General features: G+C 41.1%; 1 protein-coding gene across 3 annotated transcripts in view; it reads left to right on the top strand.

Moving 5' to 3' along the window:
• PRKG1 (protein kinase cGMP-dependent 1) overlaps window positions 1-20,153 on the top strand; it is a 395,197-nt gene that overhangs the window by 307,107 nt on the left and 67,937 nt on the right. For all 3 annotated transcript variants that reach the window (XM_090144719.1, XM_031602529.2, XM_090144720.1), the window contains one exon: window positions 15,867-15,932. In XM_090144719.1, coding sequence (XP_090000845.1) covers window positions 15,867-15,932 — 66 coding nt within the window. The remainder of the gene's footprint in view (window positions 1-15,866; window positions 15,933-20,153) is intronic.

Genomic DNA, 20,153 nt, shown 5'->3' on the forward strand with positions numbered 1-20,153 from the left:
GTTTTCTCCTCAGCAGCTCTATGCAGGATCACACAAGCAGAGAAAAGATGCAATGGAGTTGAATAAAACCAATGAAGATTCAACAGAGTAGAAAAAAAAAGCCCAAGGTCTTTGTTCTTGTGATGAGAGTTAAATAATGAAGCAGGAGGAAACAACAGTGCTTCCAGTAAAGAAAAGGCTGGGGTAATGCTGGTAGTAACAGACACAAAAACCAGCAGTTGTACAAATCTCCTTTGTAGCATGCTTGCAAATTAGCATTTCTAGGAGGAAAAGTTGTAAATGAGCGAGGTTTTGTTCCTTAGGCACTCAAGGCAGCGAGCTATACATATTAATAGATATGAATCTAACAAATCCTTCTTAGCTTCTTTTTGTAGAAATTGAACTGGAATCAGTTGTTCTAACTTAGGTCCTCGTCATATAAGCTGGTACAACAAAGATCTTTGCTTTGGAATTGGTCAATAGAATGGGAGTTGTAATCATCCTGTGCAGGCCCAGTGCTGAAAGTAAATATAGGAAAGTAGCAAATCCCTGTATATAGTACAGACTGTGTGGTCCTGGTGCAGGAAATCTCCTGAAAACTCAAACAGTTACTAAAAATCCTGAAGACAGCGAATAGGAAAAGAGAATGTTAAGGGGGGGAATGAACCAACCATCACCAAAGACCTGATTTCTCCATGACAAATCATCTGCAGAAACTGAATCACCGCAACTTCATCCAAAAAACTGGGCTGGAGCTGGAATTGAGGCTGTGCTGTGCACCTTCGTGTGCTTTTCAGGGTCATGAGTCTGCTGCTGAGATGTGCTTGGAGTTTCAGCAGAAGGCTGAGAGCGCTGCCATCAGTGCTGGCACGGACTGCGGTGCGCTCAGCAAGTCGAGCTGTGATGAGATTGGAGCAATTACAGTGTTTTAAGCCAGATGATGTTCCATGCACGGCGCAGGATAAAGGAGATATTTATCTCTTTTTCCTCTTTGCTCTTAGAAGACTGTACAATGAGAACGATTTCAGCTGAGTATCCGTAGTGTATTTCCTAAATGCATTCTCACAGCTGTTTTGACTTTATTGGATTTCCCTTACCAACCAGATGGATTCCCCAAGGGACAGCAGGAAGCAAGGCGTTGTGCAAGTTACTCTGCTAAAAAGGCAGAGCAGAGCCTGCCTAATAGCCTACAACTACTCTACTTTCAAGTGTCCTGTGCACCCTGATGTTGCCAGTAATCCCTTTGTTTCCCTAAAGCAACAAGAAAAGCTGATTAAAATTAATAAAGAGAGGGTTTTTTCAAAGTATCTCTTACAGTCTGCATGCTCCTGTGCTCTGGTAATTGATGTTTTGCTCTTTCAAGTGTTAACACCTGGGTGAATAGCTGATGTGAGGATAGCTGGTAGCACTTCTTGCAGGTTTGTAGGCATGCTTCCCAGGTTCATCTGATATGTTCCCTGGTGCTACCTGCCCTTAGAAAACTGATTTTTTGGCTTCTGCAGCTTGGCTGACTCATATCTAATTCACCAGCCCAGATGTAGTGATTGGAAAAGCCAAAGGAAACTTTGTTCATCTGGCTTTGGTTAGCTGTTGTTTGTAACTCCTGGTAAGTGCTGTTTGCAGAAAACAAATGTGGTACACTTTCTTGCATCTTTAGCAGGATGCTGCTGGTATTTGGCTTCCTTATGCAGTTGGTGAACACATGGATGTAAGATGCAAACAAAAAGGGATTCAGATGTGGTTTTCTTTTGGAAAGGTAGCACTGGTACAGGGATAGAAGCTTTAACACAATCTTATTGTTTGGTTCATTTGAGTTTTATTTTTGTTTTTCAGAAAACAGGGAATAATTGTGATTTAGTCAGGAAAGGTGATGAGAGGGATGTTAGAACGTATTTTCTTACCTTTGGTGTTTCTTTGTGGCACTTGGAATTCCTCATGGATTGGTTTTCTGTGCTGTTTCTGCTCTGTGATTCCATGAGGGATGGAGCTCAGTAGTAATACTCCATTCAGATTATGGCCCTAAGGTTTGAAATAACCCCCACCCTCTCTTCAAACACATGCAAACACGTATACAAAACCAGGATGAATAAAAGCCATGAAACAGACATTTCAATCTTAGCTTCTGGTTGTATGCACTATTTGGTATGATGTTGTTTTATGGATGTTGCTCAAAAAAGAAAAAAAAGTACTCAGACTTTTTTATTTAATGTCTTAGATTAACACTTAACAAGCTTTTTGATTCTAGGGACGTCTTCATTTTGCCTCAATAAACCTAATAGATAACCTTAGTGGAAATATTCCTGTGAAAGTTTAGCACTCTGGGAAGACAATTTTATTTAGTCAATTTTATTTAGGGTTTTTTTTAATCTATTTTGCTGTGTGATGAAGGCATCAGATTTTCACATCTTCAGAAAAGCAATTGAGCAGAAATTAACTGTGGTATCTTGAGAACACCCAGTGGTGTTAGCACTGCCAAGCAAAACCTACGTTGTGTATGAATATATTGGTGAATATTAACATAACAGGAGGAAGATGTGTAACGAGATGTCATTCTAGGTGTCCAAATCACTTCTGCAGGTCCTCATTGAGTCTTAAACTACTGTATTTGAAAGCAGTCTGTATAATTTGACTGTAGACCTCAGTTCTATAACTGAGCTCCCTGGTCTTGCCACTGCTGTCAGGTAAAGTGAAAATTGCAGGCAGGTTCAAAAACCCACCAGATATCTGTCGTTTAGTGCAGGGTTTATGCTTTGCTGTTATGGAAGACGAAATAGGCTTCAATATAGTAGAAGAGTACAAAGTAATCCTTGTCAGAGTAATTTTGTAAAGTTTTATGAGTTCGGAGAAATGATACCCATAAATTACAAGTGTAGCCTACTTAAAATTCTGTTCCTCTCAGCAGCGATTTGCTGGCATTTGAGCTAAATAATGATTATAGGGAAGAAAGCCTGGGTAATCTTTCTGTTGCTGAATACATAAAAAACCTCTCCTTTTTCTTGTTCTGGAGCTGCTGTTACCAAAACAGTAGGATTTTAACAAGTCAGTATGACAACAAACCATGAGCAAACCTCCAGCAGTTTGTATTAGGTAACTCAAGTTTTGTTTTTAATAGGTTTGCTGTCCAAATTCAGATCTTGTCTGAACTTTGTCTCTTTCCAGATCTGGAAAGTGAGATTTTCTTCATATATATAGAAGCGGGTTAGTGTTAAATGAATTAAGAAATGGTTGCAATCCAACATACTTTGATGTTCTCAATCATTTTATTTAAGCTTAGGCTCACTTTTCTTCTTCATCCTATCTCATTTTTAAGCCTTTGCATCTGTAATCAAATTTACATAAGAGATTGCCCATTTTAACACTGGAGGTGTTGTAATGCTGCTCCAGAGAGGTACTTCACCCAGCAGAGGAATATCTCAATGCAACAAGCTTGCTTGCATCCATGCACAAGTCACTCAGGCCTTCAGGTATTGGTTTGAGTGGTTTCATTTCACATCCTTCCATCCTTCCAAGTTTGGGTTTGAATTACAAATACTGCACATACTGAGGCACATTTGCCCTACCAAAAGAGGTAAGTCCTCACTTGATTTAGAGCCACATAGCACCCTAGCATTGGTGAATGGGGCTGCAGCATATGAAGGATTTTGCTCTAAGTGATGGTGGTCCAATAAATTGTCTATAAGCCAAATGGTTGAGGAGCTGTGGTCCTGCAATGCAATACCTTTGCATGCTGGATGCGTGAAGGAAGGGGGGGAGCCTAAATTTGCATCTGCTCATTCTTACAGATGGAAGTAGTTCAACTTTTTCCCATGTTAATTGACCTAGTATTTAAACATGGCATTAGGATTCATCACAGCTTACTTTATCTAAGTTATGGAGGAAAATGTAAGTTTGTTGAAAAACTGTAATAGTTTTAAACTGTCCGTAAGACACTAGGTAATTGCCTGGGCTTTTACTGTGTTCCCAGTCACTGTCTGCTGGATCTTCCATTTTGGTATTCAGGTGTTCGTCAGTGCACGTCATACCAAACTGGCCCTTGAAGCAATAAAATCTATCTTACCAGGCTGGTCTGTGTTCATCCAGGACAAGAGCAGCTCCACAGTTTGCCCAGCACTGTGCTGAAAGAGCTGCTATAACAACAAGGCCATCCCTGCAGTAACATGCCTAAGCTGTCACATTTCTCCTGTGCAGCTTGTCGGGCTTCCTGGTGAAAAATGTCAGAAGCAAAGCACAGCAGGGCACAGCCTCCGTGTCAGGGTATGGAGGGAAGGAGCTCTGGCTGCCGCCACTTTCCTTGTGCATTAAGGCAATAACAAAATTCGTCACCAAGGCAGCAAGTAGGACCGAAGGCCAGGGATGAGAATCCATCACTTTCCTCTTGGGAATATGATAGGTGACAACCCTAATTGCTCTCTTAACACTTTTATCATACTCCCAGCAACATAATTTCCTGTAGGTCAAACAAGTGGCACCCCCACTGGGGCCAGAAACTAATTCGTTTCTCTTTATGTCAGCTCGGTTCCCTGGTAGGATGCTCACAGTGACAGAGGAGAGCTGCTCACAGCCACTATTTATAACACTTTTAGAAGTGTTGGTTGTAAAACTTAATTTACTGCAATGTTAAGAAAACGGTCATTTTTATCAGCATATTACACTCACTCCTAGCAGTTGTAATATTCTCAGATAACAAAGATGAGGGATATTCCTTTTATAAGAATGCGTTTATCAGAATTCATTTTGATATTATTTTTAAAGCTGGTCTGTAGAGCAGACTCACGGAGAGTCAAAAGCATCTCAGATGCTTGCTTTGTGACTTCTTACTGGGATTTCCTAGGGAAATATTACTGAAAACGAGGCTGTGTAATACTGTGGTATATCACGTCCCATGTGCACAACATTGCTTAGGAGCAATAATCTTCTTTGGTTGAAGATCAGTTGTTTTCAAGATGAGGCTTTATTTTCAAGTGTTACAGGGCTCTCTGCTACTGGGAATTTTGTCTAATTCCCAATTAATTTTGTCTTTGAAGACTGTAACCCAGATGTTTGGTGCAATACTTAAACCAATCTTCTCCAAATACTTTTGTTTTTATCTCAGGAGCATAGAACAGCTCCGATCTGGAGCTCATATGGAGCAATGCACAGCCAGCCAGCTCCTGTTTTCTTCATGAAACAATCTTGAACAGTCTTGTGACTGAGATGCAACCAGGCTGAGTAGCTATAAGAATTGAGGTTGTTTTTATCAATTGCAATTTTTTTTTTTTTTTTTTTTTTAATACTAAATTAGGAGTATACTGTAGACATGAGATGGTTGTCACAGCTGGCCAGGATGTGACTGTAGGCCAAGAGGAGAGTGAGTGATGGGACATTATTGCAACTAAAAATAATGAGAACTTCATTCAAAAACAAAGAGAGCTTAAGTTTGGAGGGCCTCATGACTGCCAGCCTCAAGTTCAGATCGTTCCAGTTTCTGAGGTCACACATGTGATTCTCATAGGAGCTCTCATAACTGGGAAAAACACAGGACCTACATTTAAAGCCCCAGCAGAAGCTGGGGTGATTCAGGCAGCTACAAGCTGAGAAATGCCAATATTATACATTATTTTAATGATGCTTTCCTTCAAAAGCTGTTGTAGTGGCTTGAAGAAAGACACGTGTCTGTGCAGAACCATTTTTTAGGATGAGATAATGTGGATTGTTTGGCTTGAATGTGGGGTATTATGCAGCCACACGAGCAGATGCAGAAATTAAACAGCATGAGATGGAGATTAGCGTATGGAGCGGGTAGTATGAAAAGTTCTTGCTGTGCTGGAATAGAATCTGATGGATATTGTTAAGCAGAGGACTTAAAACTTAATTAACATCATTTGTACCATTGTGCAAAACCCTGGTGAAAGCTAATCTGGAGTATTCCAAACCACAAAGGACTCTTCTGTTCATGGAGAGTGAGCTCACACTGGTCTGGGTCTGGAGAATGGCTAGGGACTAAGAGAACTTAGAGCAAAATAGCAGGAGACCTAGATTCCTTTATCTGGAAATATCTTCAGTGGCTACTCTGGCAAAGCTAATTTTACTTATAATATGTAAGTTTGTTGAAGGTTCTATATGGGATATCTGAAATGGCAAATAAATTTTTCTATCCATTAAAATCTTTCTGTGAGATTTGGGAAATTCGTGCTGGATCCAGATGTCCTACAACCTCAAGAGAGGCTCCTTTTCCCATCCTGCTCCAGAATTCACAGTACATCAGCTCTGGTGGACATCTGTGTTCAGCCCCAGCTCTATAGACTGTAGAATCTGAGATTGAAGTCCAACTCAGTACACTAATGCAGTCAATAAAAATACATATCTGCAGTACTGCGTCCAGGCCTGGGGCCCCCAGCACAGGAAGGACGTGGAGCTCTTGGTGTGGGTCCAGAGGAGGGCACTGAGATGGTCAGAGGGCTGGTATGAGAAAAGGTTGAGGGAACTGGGCTTGTTTAGCTTGAAGAAGAGAAGGCTCCAGGGTGACCTCATTGTGGCCTTCCAGTACTTGGAGGGAGCATATGAACAGGAGGGGGAACGGCTGTTTGTGAGGGTGGATAATGATAGGACAAGGGGAAATGGTTTTAAACTGAGCCAGTGGCGGATTAGATTAGATATCAGGAGGAAGTTTTTCACCCAGAGGGTGGTGATGCACTGTTCACAGGTTGCCCAAGGAGGCTGTGGATGCCCCATCCCTGGAGGCATTCAAGGCCAGGCTGGATGTGGCTCTGGGCAGCCTGGTCTGCTGGTTGGCAACCCTGCACACAGCAGGGGGTTGGAACTGGATGAGCATTGTGGTCCTTTTCAACCCAGGCCATTCTATGATTCTATGATATACCTGCTTTTCTTGATGGTAAAGAACTGTTGCGTTACAGGTAACACGTGGGAACACACGTGTGAATATGCATGGCGAAAAAACAGCAGCAAAGCTGAGAGTATCTCCTGGATACAAAGGCAGCCACACCTGAACTAATATCAGATGTAAGAAAGGCAAACCCGTGCTTTTTTATGCGCTTACATGTCATGTTCTGTGCTTTTATAGGATGTGAGCAAGGATTTACTTTGACAAGTGGAGGTGATCGTTACCAGCTACGAAGCACCATGTGTATTTCCAGTGCCATTCAGCTTTTAGATGTGGCTAATAATTTCCTACTGGAATAGATGTAGGAAAATAAATACATCCACCTCCAGTGTAATTAGCATTAACTACATAAACGTAAAGTGTCATGCAAATGAAGGTGGGTGCTGCACAGCTGCTTCGCCAGTAGAAGAGCAATGAAATACTCTCTATCACCAAACAGCACATTTTTCCACAAGCTAAATTCTGCAGTGGTTTTTAATTTGTGTAGCAGTTGTGGTTATAAATCAGATGGGACTGCCTAGAGTATCAGCAGCTTAGGGGCTATGTTTGTTTTAAGTTGTGGTATATTCTTTGTTGTTGTTACTGAAAGAAAACTGTAAAAACAGATTTCCCATTGCTCCTGCATGTTGAGTGGAGGCAGAGCATGAAATCTTGTTGGGCTTGTCAAAGTTTTGGGTTTCTTTTCAGGCTGCAACAAATCAATTTTTTTCAGATTTTTTTTTTTTACTTTTATTTTCTAGAATTGACATATGGTGCTCTCCAGGCATTATGCAAGGAGGTTTGGGTTTTTGTTTTCTGTTTGCTTGGTCTTTTGTATGTGTTTTTTTTCTTTTTATAGTAAGTCTGTTATTGGTGATGCAGCATATTCAGGCTTTTGTTAACAGTGCTTTACAAAGTGTACCATCTCTTTTTGTTACCTGTAAGTTTGTCCATTAAATTCAGGTAATGCTTTCCAATGGGTAAAAAGAAAATAGGTTTGTGACTGCATCTTTCACGGGCAAAACATATCGTTTTCTTTTTGCTTTGGTTGCCGCACATTTTAAGCAGTTGCACGGTGGTGTTTGATCTCAGAAGTGCTGCCTTCCCATAGCTTGCAGTTTGTCAGTGGTCATTCCTAAAGGGGGGAAATTACAAGGGAGCATCCAAAAGAAGTTAGGATTTCTAGTCCCAGCTTCACAACTTCAGCAGCCTAGACAGGAATAAAGGCTTGGCCATACACAGACAAACATAAACGATTCAGGATGTGCTTATGCCATCACCTTATGTGAGTGTGTAACTGTTGGAGCCAAAGAGACTGGCCCTTCCCTGCTGACCATGTGCTCCCACCTCATCCCCAAGCTCAGCACCAGTGAGTGCTGACTTCGGGGCAAGTTGCACTGATCTAGCAGAAGACTGAACCTGCAGAACGTTTGATTTATCTCAGACCAATTGAAGGTGGTCACCGAGCTGCACTCTTGAGCAAACTATAAAATCTGCTCTACCACTGTGTGCGCAGAAGGGAGAAAATAAGGCGAGGAAATGAACAGCTTCATTTCATGTCTTTACCGATGATAAACTTCACCCATAATTTTCCCTTCTATGGCTTCACCATTGTAAAATAACACAGAATGATAAATTCAGCACTCAAAGTGAAATACAGTCCTACCAGCACATCAGTGCTGCCGACCAGGATGTAGCAGAAGGATGTTCAGTTTTGCTTTATGGGCTTAAACCCGGCCAATGAAGGAGCTGAGCGTGGAGCAAGGCACAGGCTGATGAAGCTTTTGCAAATCTTTTGCACCTGCCAAAATTTGGGTCGAGCCTCTCCGTGCAACAGCACTGAGCAGTGCTCAGAGGAAAGCCCAGGCTGCATGGAAGCTGTCTTTCAGTCTTCGAAGAGCTAATCACATCAGTGGGAAGCTTGGAGAAGTTTTTGGAGGATGCTGATTTCTCACAGGAGCCCTGATAGCCAGTCTGGAAGCTGTCTGTGAAACATTGCTTAATGAGATGTGAAAAGGCCTCTGAAGGGAAAGCAGCAGCAAGTGTCTGCCAGCTCCCTTCCTGCTCGTATCCAATGCACTTGTATGAGCAGGTGCCAACGTGGGCCTCTACGTTGTTAACTGTTAGTATGCAGGGTATTAATTGGGTTGTTCCATTTCAAGGTGGAGGCTTTGGGTGCTTCCTGCCCACGGTGCTTCTGTTCTCATTATTGGTGGGATGCTCCATGCAGTGTCTATGCATAAATTTGAAAGCAGTGAGAACTGTTGGGTATTGTAGGAGAAAGTCAGAGGATCTGTGGGGAAACAGTGGGATACAGTGAGTTTGGCCAGCAGAATTGAAGAAAAGACGGGTGGACCTGCAGTAGCATGGAGATGAAGGTAATATGTGCATGGTCAACAGGTTGGAGGTAGTAAGGTCCAGTGGTAGAGGCAGATCAGTGGCCATGGGAAGACCATGATGCCCCTGCCCTGCCTTAGGAGGAGTTGCAGTAACCTGAAATATGAGGGAATGGGAATATGGTACCCAAGCAGAGGGCTGGTAGCGTCGGCTAAGGGCAAACACTAGCAAAAAAATAATCTCCTGTGGCTTCTCATCTTCATCCCACTGCTGATACCCATAAAGGAGAAGGTTCCCTTCTTCCCCGAGCTTAGGAATTTAACAAAAGCATTGCTTAAAATGTAATTCTTTTCAGGAAAAAAAAAATAATAAAGTGAATTCACAGTAAATCTTTACAAAAAATGTTCTCGATTGAAAGAGCCTCTTCTTTTGCTGCAGATAGGCCAGATATCCTTGCTCTGAGACATGGCTTCAATAAACAAATCCATTGCTTATCGCTCCAGCATGACAAGGAGTGTTTGTCCCAGTACTCTGAATGCACAGAGCTGAGGAAGAAAAGAAAAAGAACGGTCAGAGAAGTGAGAAAAAGAAAAAATGCAGCTGTTTAGGGACCTGCGAGAAGTGATTAGCACATAGCAGGCAGGTTGCTGGCCCTCTGTCCAAGTGGCCCAGTTCAGGTTAACACGATCCCTGCCCCTGCAGCAATCCCATGCGTGCAGCCTTAGGAGCATGCCAGCCTGGTAAGTACATTAGGCCAAATTGATGCAGTGTCATTAATTCCTGATGAGAAGCCAAATGCCAGCATTGTTACTGTTGAGGCTGATCGCTGGCTATATAATCCAATGCACTTCATTTAGGCTCCTTGTTCGTTGGCTTACCCACTTAGAGAATGTGCTTACAAACATTATCATATGCCTTGACTGCTCCTGAGATTTAATTGTGATCGTGAGAAGCCCTTCCGTGTTTTAAAATGGCATTACGTAAGCACAGAGTTGATCTAGTTAATGTGTAATAGATACAACTCATTACTTTAACTCTCAGATCACATGTTGATTTGATTTTAATGCGGTTGTTTCCAGCAGTTAATGACAAAATAGTAACTTACTGTGCTGGGAAAGTGAGTGTTGGCTAAATTAGTCATGATGGAAGTCATAGATTATTTCCTGAGTAGTTAGCAGTTATCAATTTTAGATTAAATATGGTGAGAATATAGTGAAAGTGATAACTCATTGTTAATGCCATGACCCATGTTGCTCGTAACTCTCGTATTGCTGCAGTGAAGATTACCTTGCAGAGAGGAGTTGGCAGCAGAACCTGATTATGCCTCTCAGCAAGGGGAAGATCCCATGCTGGCTGCCAAAGTAGCAGGTACTGCTAGCTTGATGCCAGCTTCTTAGTAATCAAGTGGCAGCAAGAACCTTTTCCTCTGCTTTCAGATCACAAGGCACACATACCCTTCTCTTCTCGGGATAGTTTTCAACTGACAAAATCCCCTCTTGGTTTGCTGAATTGCCAGCAGCTTTAAATAGTGCTTATAAATATGAAGGTGGCAGGCAGAGGCCTGGTTCAAACCAGCCTTTAAAAATGCTGTTGAAGTTCCCCATATTGTTAATACTTCTAGCCCTCTGCATTTTCCCATTTGTTTTCTAAGTGGATTCCTTGGGGCTGGAGAAGCACAACAAGAGGAGATCCTCATCAGCTTTCAGAGCCCTGGCATCACACAGCTCGCTTACAGTCTGGGGGTATTGCTGAGCTTCCCAGGAACTAGCTTGAATTAAATGCAACTGTTGAACCATGTTGTGCAACTTGTATTGCAGAGGATGCAGGATGTAATTGCAGTTTAAGGTGGGTGATGATAATGAGAAGATACCTACGAGCTTTCCATCACAAGGTAATCAGGCTGGAAAGGAAGGTGTTTTGTGTGAACATTGCTTGTCACAGTGCCTCTACTTTAATTAGTACTATTTTTAGCTATATTTATCTGTATTATAGCTCTTGGTATGGGCAAAGGTGTCTCGATAATGTAACACTCATTAATTCAGCAGCTTCACTATGTCAGATTACAGTGCCAGTAACAGCAGATGTGTTTCCTATAGTTACTTCATGTTCACAATGTTCATAAAACAAATTATTTTTTCTCATTTTTATCTGGCACTCAGATATAGGATAATGAAATGGCTTGTTCAGGGCTGTGGTGGAAAATTTTTGCTAGGGCTCAACTTTTCTATAGAGGCCACTGGGCTTATAGCCTGCCAAGGGGCTCTTGGCTGTAGTAATGTAATATTTTGTTGTTGTTGTTTTTCTTTTTTCTTCCTCTAAAAATGCCAGCGACAACCCGTTTTTTCTTTGACACTGTGACTAAAGGACCAAACACTAAGGGGAGGTGGCTCAGCACGTGGCCCTTGGTGGTGGCCTTGCCAAAACCACTGCCAACTCAGAAAGGGCTCTGGTAGAAAGCTCACGTCCTGTATGACTTCTAGAAATGAGACTTCAGATTGTTTCAATTAGCTAGAAATTGGGCTTAAAGAGGGTTTTTGAAGAAAAGATTGGAAGAAAAAATTAGACCTTTCCTGGTCTAATTTTGCTGCAGGGAAGCTGTTTGCAGATCCCCAGTTTGCTGATATTCAAATTCCTTAGTGCATTTTCCCACTTCCCAGCGCTGCACTCTTGACCTTGTTACAGCATTTTTAATAAGCTTGATTTAAGGTTTTTAGGACAAGACATGATTGGAGTGAAAGGAAAAAAGTATTAAGGGAAAAATCGGTTGACAACTTGAATTTCAGAGTAAGCAGCTCATAAAGCAGCATCTCTATCTCCCCTTACTGCTTTGTTGGGTATTGTCTGATTGCATCGTCACTTTCACATTGGAGGTAAGAACTGCCTTCACTGGATATTCTAAGAATTACCCAAATTTGGTGATCTTCTGAGAAGCAAGTCTGTCCTTTAAGGAGAAGGTTTTGCCTACCTTCAGCACATCTCTTCTGTATTTCAACTTGCCATTTGCCAAGCAAAATGCTACACAAGGGGAAGCAAAAGAGGCTCAGCTCCAAATTTGACATTTCCTGGGTCTGTATGCTCACACCTCCTAAAAAATCCTCAGGAAAGGACTCAGCTCTCACCTTTGGGTCCATCTTCTGGAAATGTTAACAGTGATTCCATTGGTTGGAGGAACAAGTTTCAAGCCAATATGATAACATTTGCTGAGTGGAATAATCTAAACTGTGGTTTCTGTTCATATGAAGGATTGTGTGGATGTTATCGAGGGGCAGTGTGTGGCAGGATGTGAGAGCTGGAACAGGGCTGCGATTCAGGAAGCCAAAAGATGGCAATCATCTCCAAGATCTTAAAATCTAAGTTACATTTTTACAGTCCAAGTAGGTAGAATTCCAGCAGAGGCTGCCATAGGACCTTCTCTCAGATCCAGGCTGCCTGTGTTCTCTTGTTTTCCAACATGGCTTTGTAAATATGGTGTATCAGTAGGTTTGTATCAGAAGCCTTTCCTGGGAACTGTCAACAAAACCATAGCTCCTAAATTAACCTGCTGAAAGCTTATCAGGGTGAAAATGGTTGAAATTTCCTGAGATCTTTGCAGCAACGAATTGTAACTAGGAAATATTTCTGTGTGTTTTCTGCTAACTAATGCACCGTTACAATTTTTTAAGGCTGGAGGGAGGATGCCAGTGATCTTTGGGAATGAAATATACCAAATTGTTCTGTAACTAGATAGTGCCACTGAGAACAGCCAGAGACCTGCTGTGTTGCAAAAGGTGCTCCGTTACCCCGATTCTCCCATGGGGTTAACACGTGGCAATTGAAGCAGCGTGGTGACGGCTGTCCTACTGTGCCCGCTCCAAATTCCACTGCTTGCATTTCCCCCCAAGCGGCGGTGACCTTTTGCCAAGTTTGAGGCTGAAAGGGCTGTGAAATACCGGAGCTCACCCAGAGGACAAAACAGAGGAGAACTAGCTGGAAGCCAGCAGGCATTTCCTGGGAGGAGATGGTGAAGGCAAGCGTCAGCCATGGGTTATTCGGACAGTGAGAGCGACTGCTCTGACAAAAAGCGCTATTTCTCTGGGAGCAGTGATGAGTACTCGTGTGATGAAGCTGAGAAACTATTTGAAGCTGAGAAAGTATTCGAGTCAGTGCTCGCAAGCAGAGCTTTCCAATGCTTGCTTGTTGCATATAATGCCGTGTAATTCACATAGCTGTTTATCGCACTTAATGCCCCGCGCCACAGCTTTTGCAACATGACCTTTAAAATGTGTACTGACCATTTGTTTTGCTGCGAGGTGGTTGAGGTTAATGTGTAGGTGAGTTGCATGTCTTTGGATGTATTTGCAATCTTTAAAGAGCAGGCAGTGTTTAAAACTCAGCTGGTGTGTGTAAAAGATTTCTACGTAGAGCTGAAAATGCTTTGGCCTTTTTCTTCTGGTTTGTCCTCCTGTTCCTAGGAACACGGTTAGATTTTTAATCCTGCACGGTGGGAAAACCCCCATAATAACAACTTAAAATCGATGTAGAGCAGGGGAACAAGGCTGCTCAGCAACGCAGGAGATCCTGGGACCTGGTACTTTTGTGACCCATCTCCAGCTCGTGACAACGATTTTCCCTGGAGCAGGTGATAGGAAGGCATTGGCACCGTGGTGGTAGAACGCAGCCATGCTACCACTGGTGACAGACCACCAAAACTCAAAGTTGGCTGGCAGTCCTTTTGCTGAGCTGACCTTGCTGCCAATGGCACCTCTGCCTTCCTCCCTGCCCCTGCAGAAGGAGCAAAATGCTGTTTTCTGCAGGGAGAACATCCCTGTTGGAGGCATAGGGAGGCTTTGTAGCACAGAGGGAGCACCTCCGAGCATCCCTTTTGGATTAATGCTTTCTCCCCACATTTGCAATTTCATTATTCCCCTTGAAAAGTGCTGGAATGGGGGGTTTTAGGGCTGTTGGGTGTGCAAACCATGTATGGAATGGCTTTTGTGGCAGCTCACCCATAAGCTTGCAGTGCTTCAAGGTATTCAGAGGTGCTTGTTTCTTGACTTAACATTTTCTGTCTGAAGCACTATATAATTCATAAAAAAAAAAAATTCCCCTAACTTATCAGTTATTTCTGCTTGTGCAGAACATAAGGAAGCCTTAGAACTGCATGACTTTCTGCATTATAAAAGCCTTTACATCTCTGTTTGTGCTAAGCAAAATGTCCTTTGGAAAAGAGCCTTCATTCCACACTAATTTCATGCTGATTAAACACACGTATCAGGTACAATGCAGTGGAAACCATAACAGTTATTTGTGTATTTTAATCTTTAATGTTGAAGTTTACTTAAAACATTTGAACTGAAGCCATAAACACCTGTGTTTTGCTTCTCTGCAATCTGAGAATATGTAATGGTAAACGTTTTGTGACAGGCATCCAAGATAGCAGAACATCTATCTGAACTTTTAGTGGGAATTAATGCACAACCAAAAGCATTACATCCTTGTTTAATAACACATTAATATCTGAGCAGAAGTTGGCTACAGCAACTTAGTAGAATATTAAATATTATAATTTCTTGCCCTCTTTATATTTACCGAAGTTTTAGAAGTTAATAGAAATGTTTTTCTAATGCTGTTGATCTACTTTCTTTAATTTGTTTTAAGTGACAATTTTGTTTGTTGGCATGGATAAATTAGCACTAACACAATTACTTTTATTGAAAATGATCTCAAAGAATGCTTTGGATTGAACATTAACATTTATTTCAATTTTATTTCTGCTCGCTCTGCTTTAAAGGTAGCTTAAAGATAAATTAAATTGAAGATAGCTTGAAAGCGATGAAAGTAAATGTAATTAACAATTAAAGGGAGAGTACCTGGTCCTGGATGGGTGTACATGCACCACTCTCCTTTTCACCACGCTGCTGCTTTAATACTTCCAGTCTTTGAAGAGGAGAATTGCTCTTTCCAATGGCATTTCTAAATCTCATTTTCTACTTCAGTGGAAATAAGCAGTGGTTTTCCAGTCTAAATGAATTAGATGTGTTTAAAAGAGGTGGATCTATTTTGCCTGTAATCCCTTTATATTTAATAGGTGGAAAGATTTTGAGTGGATTTGAGTAAAGCAGTGATTCTGACTCCTGCATTCTGGTTTGGCAGCACAGAAAGTGCAGTGGCATTCAAAACACGGTGGAGTTCTAAAAAGGTCTGATTGAAATTAACTTATTGATTTGTAGCTTGGGCTGGCCGAGGCCAAACTGTGTGGCAGGAGAAGGAAAAACTCTGAATATCTAATAATGAAGATACATTGTGCCTCAGTGTCCTTCTTAACTGCCTACTTGACCTTTCAGCTGTGACATATTGCCCTCTGAACCATGGCCAGGGGAGACAAAAGGAAGGATTTGGGGGAGGAGGACGTAGGTAGAAGTCCATCAATACATCGATGCAAATAGCTAATATTTCTATAGCTATTTCTGTATACAGAAAGATGGAAGACCTTGCCAAACAAAATGGCATGGGCCAATACATGGCTAGATGACTATTCACAACGGGAGCCTACTTCTGGTTTTCTGCATGTTTTTTTGCTCTCATGTGCTTGACTCCTGTACAGGTGAAGAACATCTTTCCAAGGAAAAAGTTGTGTTTTATTCTTGAAGTGCTTAGAATGAAGTACGTTCAGAAGTATAAAGTTTGCTTAAGAAATGTATTTTTCTTTCAGGGAAGATGTCAGAACTGCCAACGTCATTGCGGCTGAAGCAGTAACTTGTCTGGTCATAGACAGAGAGTAAGTACACAAACTTCCTGTCTTGGGGTGCATCTCCAGCTCACACTTTTTATAGGTTTTAACTACAGCCTTTGATTATTTTCTGTAAGGTTATTTAATTTTGAAAAATATATTCACAGCATATTACGTGTCCTTGATGAAGTAGAGCATTTCCCGAGATAAAAATTCAGTGATGACAAATACAGAAAATTAAGAAGTACAGAATGACAAAATGGAAATAAATAGAGATCTAAGCGTTATGGTGGTACATAGATTGAGTTAGTATCAGCAAAGTATCGTGAACAAAAGAAATTTTCTGACAAATGCTAGAAAAACATGTTATTCTTTTCCATGTAGGGTTGGAGAGCCCTTGTCCATAGGACCTAGCCCTGCTTAAAGCTCTGAAATTCCAAGAGGATAGATCAGAAGAGCAAAGTAACATTTTACCTACTATGCATGGAAAATGTTGAGGAATTAGGCATTTTTTCATCTAGGCAAGAAATGCCTGCACTCCAGGAAAACAGTGTGGCAAAGGGACTGGGGAAAAAAATAGCATTACCTTGAAAATGTGACTCTTGGGGTGGTTTTCCAGTGATGAGGGCAGTGAGGCACTGGGATACACCATCACGCAGAGAAATCTTCCACCTTCACAGTGGAAAGTGTTAGTTGTGATTTTTATTACTGCATGGGGAAGATTGGTTTTGTAATGGACAGTGCCACAAAAAAATTACCAGCTCAGAGTTCAGCAGTGATTAAAAAAATAAAAATTTTTTTTAAAAAATCTATTGTTAGGCATTAATAGAATATATATATATATATATTAAGTAAATCTATGGCTTGTCTATGCTTCACACTCTGTGTTGCTCTTGTTTCCTCCAAAATGAGAAGTTAGACCAAAAAGTTGTTTGGAAACGGGTAGAAAAAATGATTGATGGGGAGAATGGCTTCTGTTGGAAAAATAAGCAAGTAGGTTGAAAATCTGTTCTGGGAAAGAGATGATGAAATGAATTTCTCACTGCGTCCTCAAGCATGAGAACCCAGAGGTAAGCAGGAAGGAAGTGGAGCCAAAAGGAGGTGGTTCTTCACACGGGGTGGCTCATGGAGCTCCTCCCTATAGAAAAAGAAGAAGCTTACAAGTGTTCAAAAGGAAAAGAAATCCACTGGATTTATTAAATATGCAGGAACTCTACTGCTGGCTCAAGGGAGTCTCTGAGAGGTGTAAGAGTATTGAGACAAATATAAATGCTGGATCTGTTCTTGAATTTTTGAAGACATAAGGAACTGATGTAAGACAAAGTCAAAGGGCAGCTGCTGAGTTACAAGTGACTTCTGAGGCATTCTTGTAGTGTGATGAGATTAATAGGAGATGCATCTCATGTTCTCTGGTAGGCATGAACTAAATGCACCCAATCCTTTTTAATACAGGAGTTTTATATTCAATTATCTCTTATCCCCAAACTTTCTTGTCGTGTTCTGAAGTAACAGAACTGAGGAAGAGTACTTAAAAAAATCTTAGATCTTCTGATCTGCTAGTTCATTTATCATCAATTTAAAAAAAAAAAAGCCAAGCAACTAAATGATGGTTTAGCTGTTGAAAACAGATGGTGAACTTCAGGACTGTCAGCTGAATGGCATTCTTCCACATATACAAGCAAGGTAGCCTGACAGATAAAATACATATTATCCCTTGTTATTCTGTGGGCAATAAGAAGAATCAGCAGAATTAGATATTGTAGCAAACATTAATTCAGAGAAATATAAAGCAAAGAGTCATTTCTGCATTTTTTCTGAACTACTCTATGGGGTCATTTTTGTTTTCCACCGTAAGCATTTTAGAAATGAATTAAAAAAATAAGTAATCCCAGATTTAATCTTTCCTGAGTATTTTACAGACCTCATCTAATATCCCTTTTACTCTGTATACAATGACCTTGAAATAGTAAGGAAGTACAAGTTAAATTTAACTGATGAAGCTGTAGATCATCTACACCAGGGATTCTAGTAATGCTCAGCAATTAGTAGCAGAGTAACACTATTTATAAGAATACTATTTATAGATCAAGAAATGTAATGCTATTTATATCACTATTTATAGTTCAAGGAACTCTGTTCTCTATCTTGACCAGTTCTAACTTTCTTGTTGTAGCTCTTCCCTTCCATTATTGTATCATGGTTTGCAGATAACCATAGAAGATAATTTTAATATGGAGAAAATGCAGTAAGACTTATGTAAATTTGGAAAATTGTGCAGGCACTGTTCTGCTAATGAGGAAAATAGCATTTTTGTATATCCAGATATACTGAATATTAAGACGTGTGGTTTGTTGTGGTGGTCAGCATAGAGGTTTGCACTGAGTCATATGCAAAGTAGCAACAGAATCTGGGAGTCAGCTTTACTGATTATGGTTAGAAGTTCTTCTGCACAGAATGCTTGTCACTACAGTTTTTTAGTATTTTCTATTACAAGACAAGCTCTTTGCTTAATCAAATGTACCTATTGAAGCAGCACTCTCATGCTCTATATATCAGGCTAAAATGATGCTCAAGGAACGTTGGGACACTGCTCTTGGACACAGGGTTTGGGTTTGTATGGTCCTTTGTGGAGCCAGGAGTTGCACTCGATGATCCTTATGGACTCTTCCATCTCATGTTATTCTATAATTCTATGTGCTTACAAAGTAATAAGGAAGAGAATGTAACAGCATGAAAGTTAATAGCAAAAAGGGGAAATATATATGGAGTATACTCGGGGAACAGAAGTTACTGAAGGTGAGAGAATGTAATTGTTGAGCTGAAAGCTGTATATGGACAACATATCTCATGGTATGGTTTCTGAAGGAGGAAAAACAGGAATGTGATTATGGAGTTTGGGTTGGTTTTGGAGACGTGGAGAAGAAGATGTTTGAGGGGCTGAAGAGTTACAGATACCAGTCAGACATCAGAAGTCTCTGAACAGACCACGATTCTTGGACACAAAGAGAGAGGAAACATGAGCTAACAGAAGGAAGAAAAAGGCTTAAAGCAGTAAAATTCATGCTGGAGAGTGAACAAAAGTTGCAGGCAGTTACAGCAGCTGGGAAAGAAAGGAGGAAACCTGGCTCCAGCTAAGAACTGGAAGCTGTGAAGAAATCCAGTCTGTGGCTGTACAAAGAAGGAAGATTTTGCAACCAATATGGGAAATTCTGCAAAACCAGGAATTGTGTATGGAGCCAGAGAAAGCAACTGGAATCCTCTTAAGGGAATCTTTATCTTGTCCTGAAAGCAGAAAGGCATGCTGTGTTTCAGGAGTAAAGATGCTACATTTGCACAGAGATAACAGAAATGTGGTAGAGGAGCAATGAACCATGGAGTTCGTTTCCTAGGGATCCGAAAGGCTGCAACCTATTAAGGAGGTGTCCAGGATAGAAACCTGGTGTGGGTCAAAATCACTATGAACAGAATAACAGAATAGTGGTGAACAGAGATGTGTGTTGGAAATGGGTGCAATCAGGTATGGATAGAATAGATGTGAAAAAAAATGTTGGCTATGGAGGTGTCTGGACTTACATCAGTATTGAATGACTATAAATTTCCAGAGAAAAGGAAAAATAATTGCTAGTAATAGTAGAAGGTTGTTGATTAGGCTTAGAGAGAAAGTCTAAAAAGTAAGTTAAAGAGATTGTAGGAGAGAAAAGGGGCTCTGTGAGATCAGGTAACAAGGGCACCTGTTATTCTTTCCATGTTCTTAGTAACTTTCTTCAGTTCTCAGAAACTTTCATCATAGAAAGGTGACGTATTTAGGAAATGATTTATAGGGAATTAATGTGTGTTCTAAGTGTTTGTTTCGGGGGAATGACTGTAGAGGGTTGGCTAGTTGGTTTGAGATAGATGTTCTGCCAGTATTTAGAAAGTGCAAAGAAAATGTAAGGAGCTTCAGATGTGGGATCTCTAGGCAGGATGGCAGCACTAGTATCTGCCCCATAGTGGCTACACTGGGATCACCATTGATTTTGTTCACCCAAGAAAGCTGGCAATCCATTGGTATAGAATAATAGAGTGGTTTGGGTTAAAGATCATGTAGTTACAAATCTCTGCATGGGTGTATTCCACTATAACGTTAATCACAGAATCACAGAATGGCTTGGGCTGGAAGGAACCTCAAGGATCATCAATTTCCAACCCCCCTGCCACACGCAGGGCCACCAACCTCCACATTTCATACCAGCCCAGGCTGCCCAGGGCCCCATCCAACCTGGCCTTGAA

Source organism: Phasianus colchicus, chromosome 8, assembly GCF_987193195.1.
Source record: "Phasianus colchicus chromosome 8, bPhaCol1.hap1.1, whole genome shotgun sequence".
Taxonomy (NCBI): domain Eukaryota; kingdom Metazoa; phylum Chordata; class Aves; order Galliformes; family Phasianidae; genus Phasianus; species Phasianus colchicus.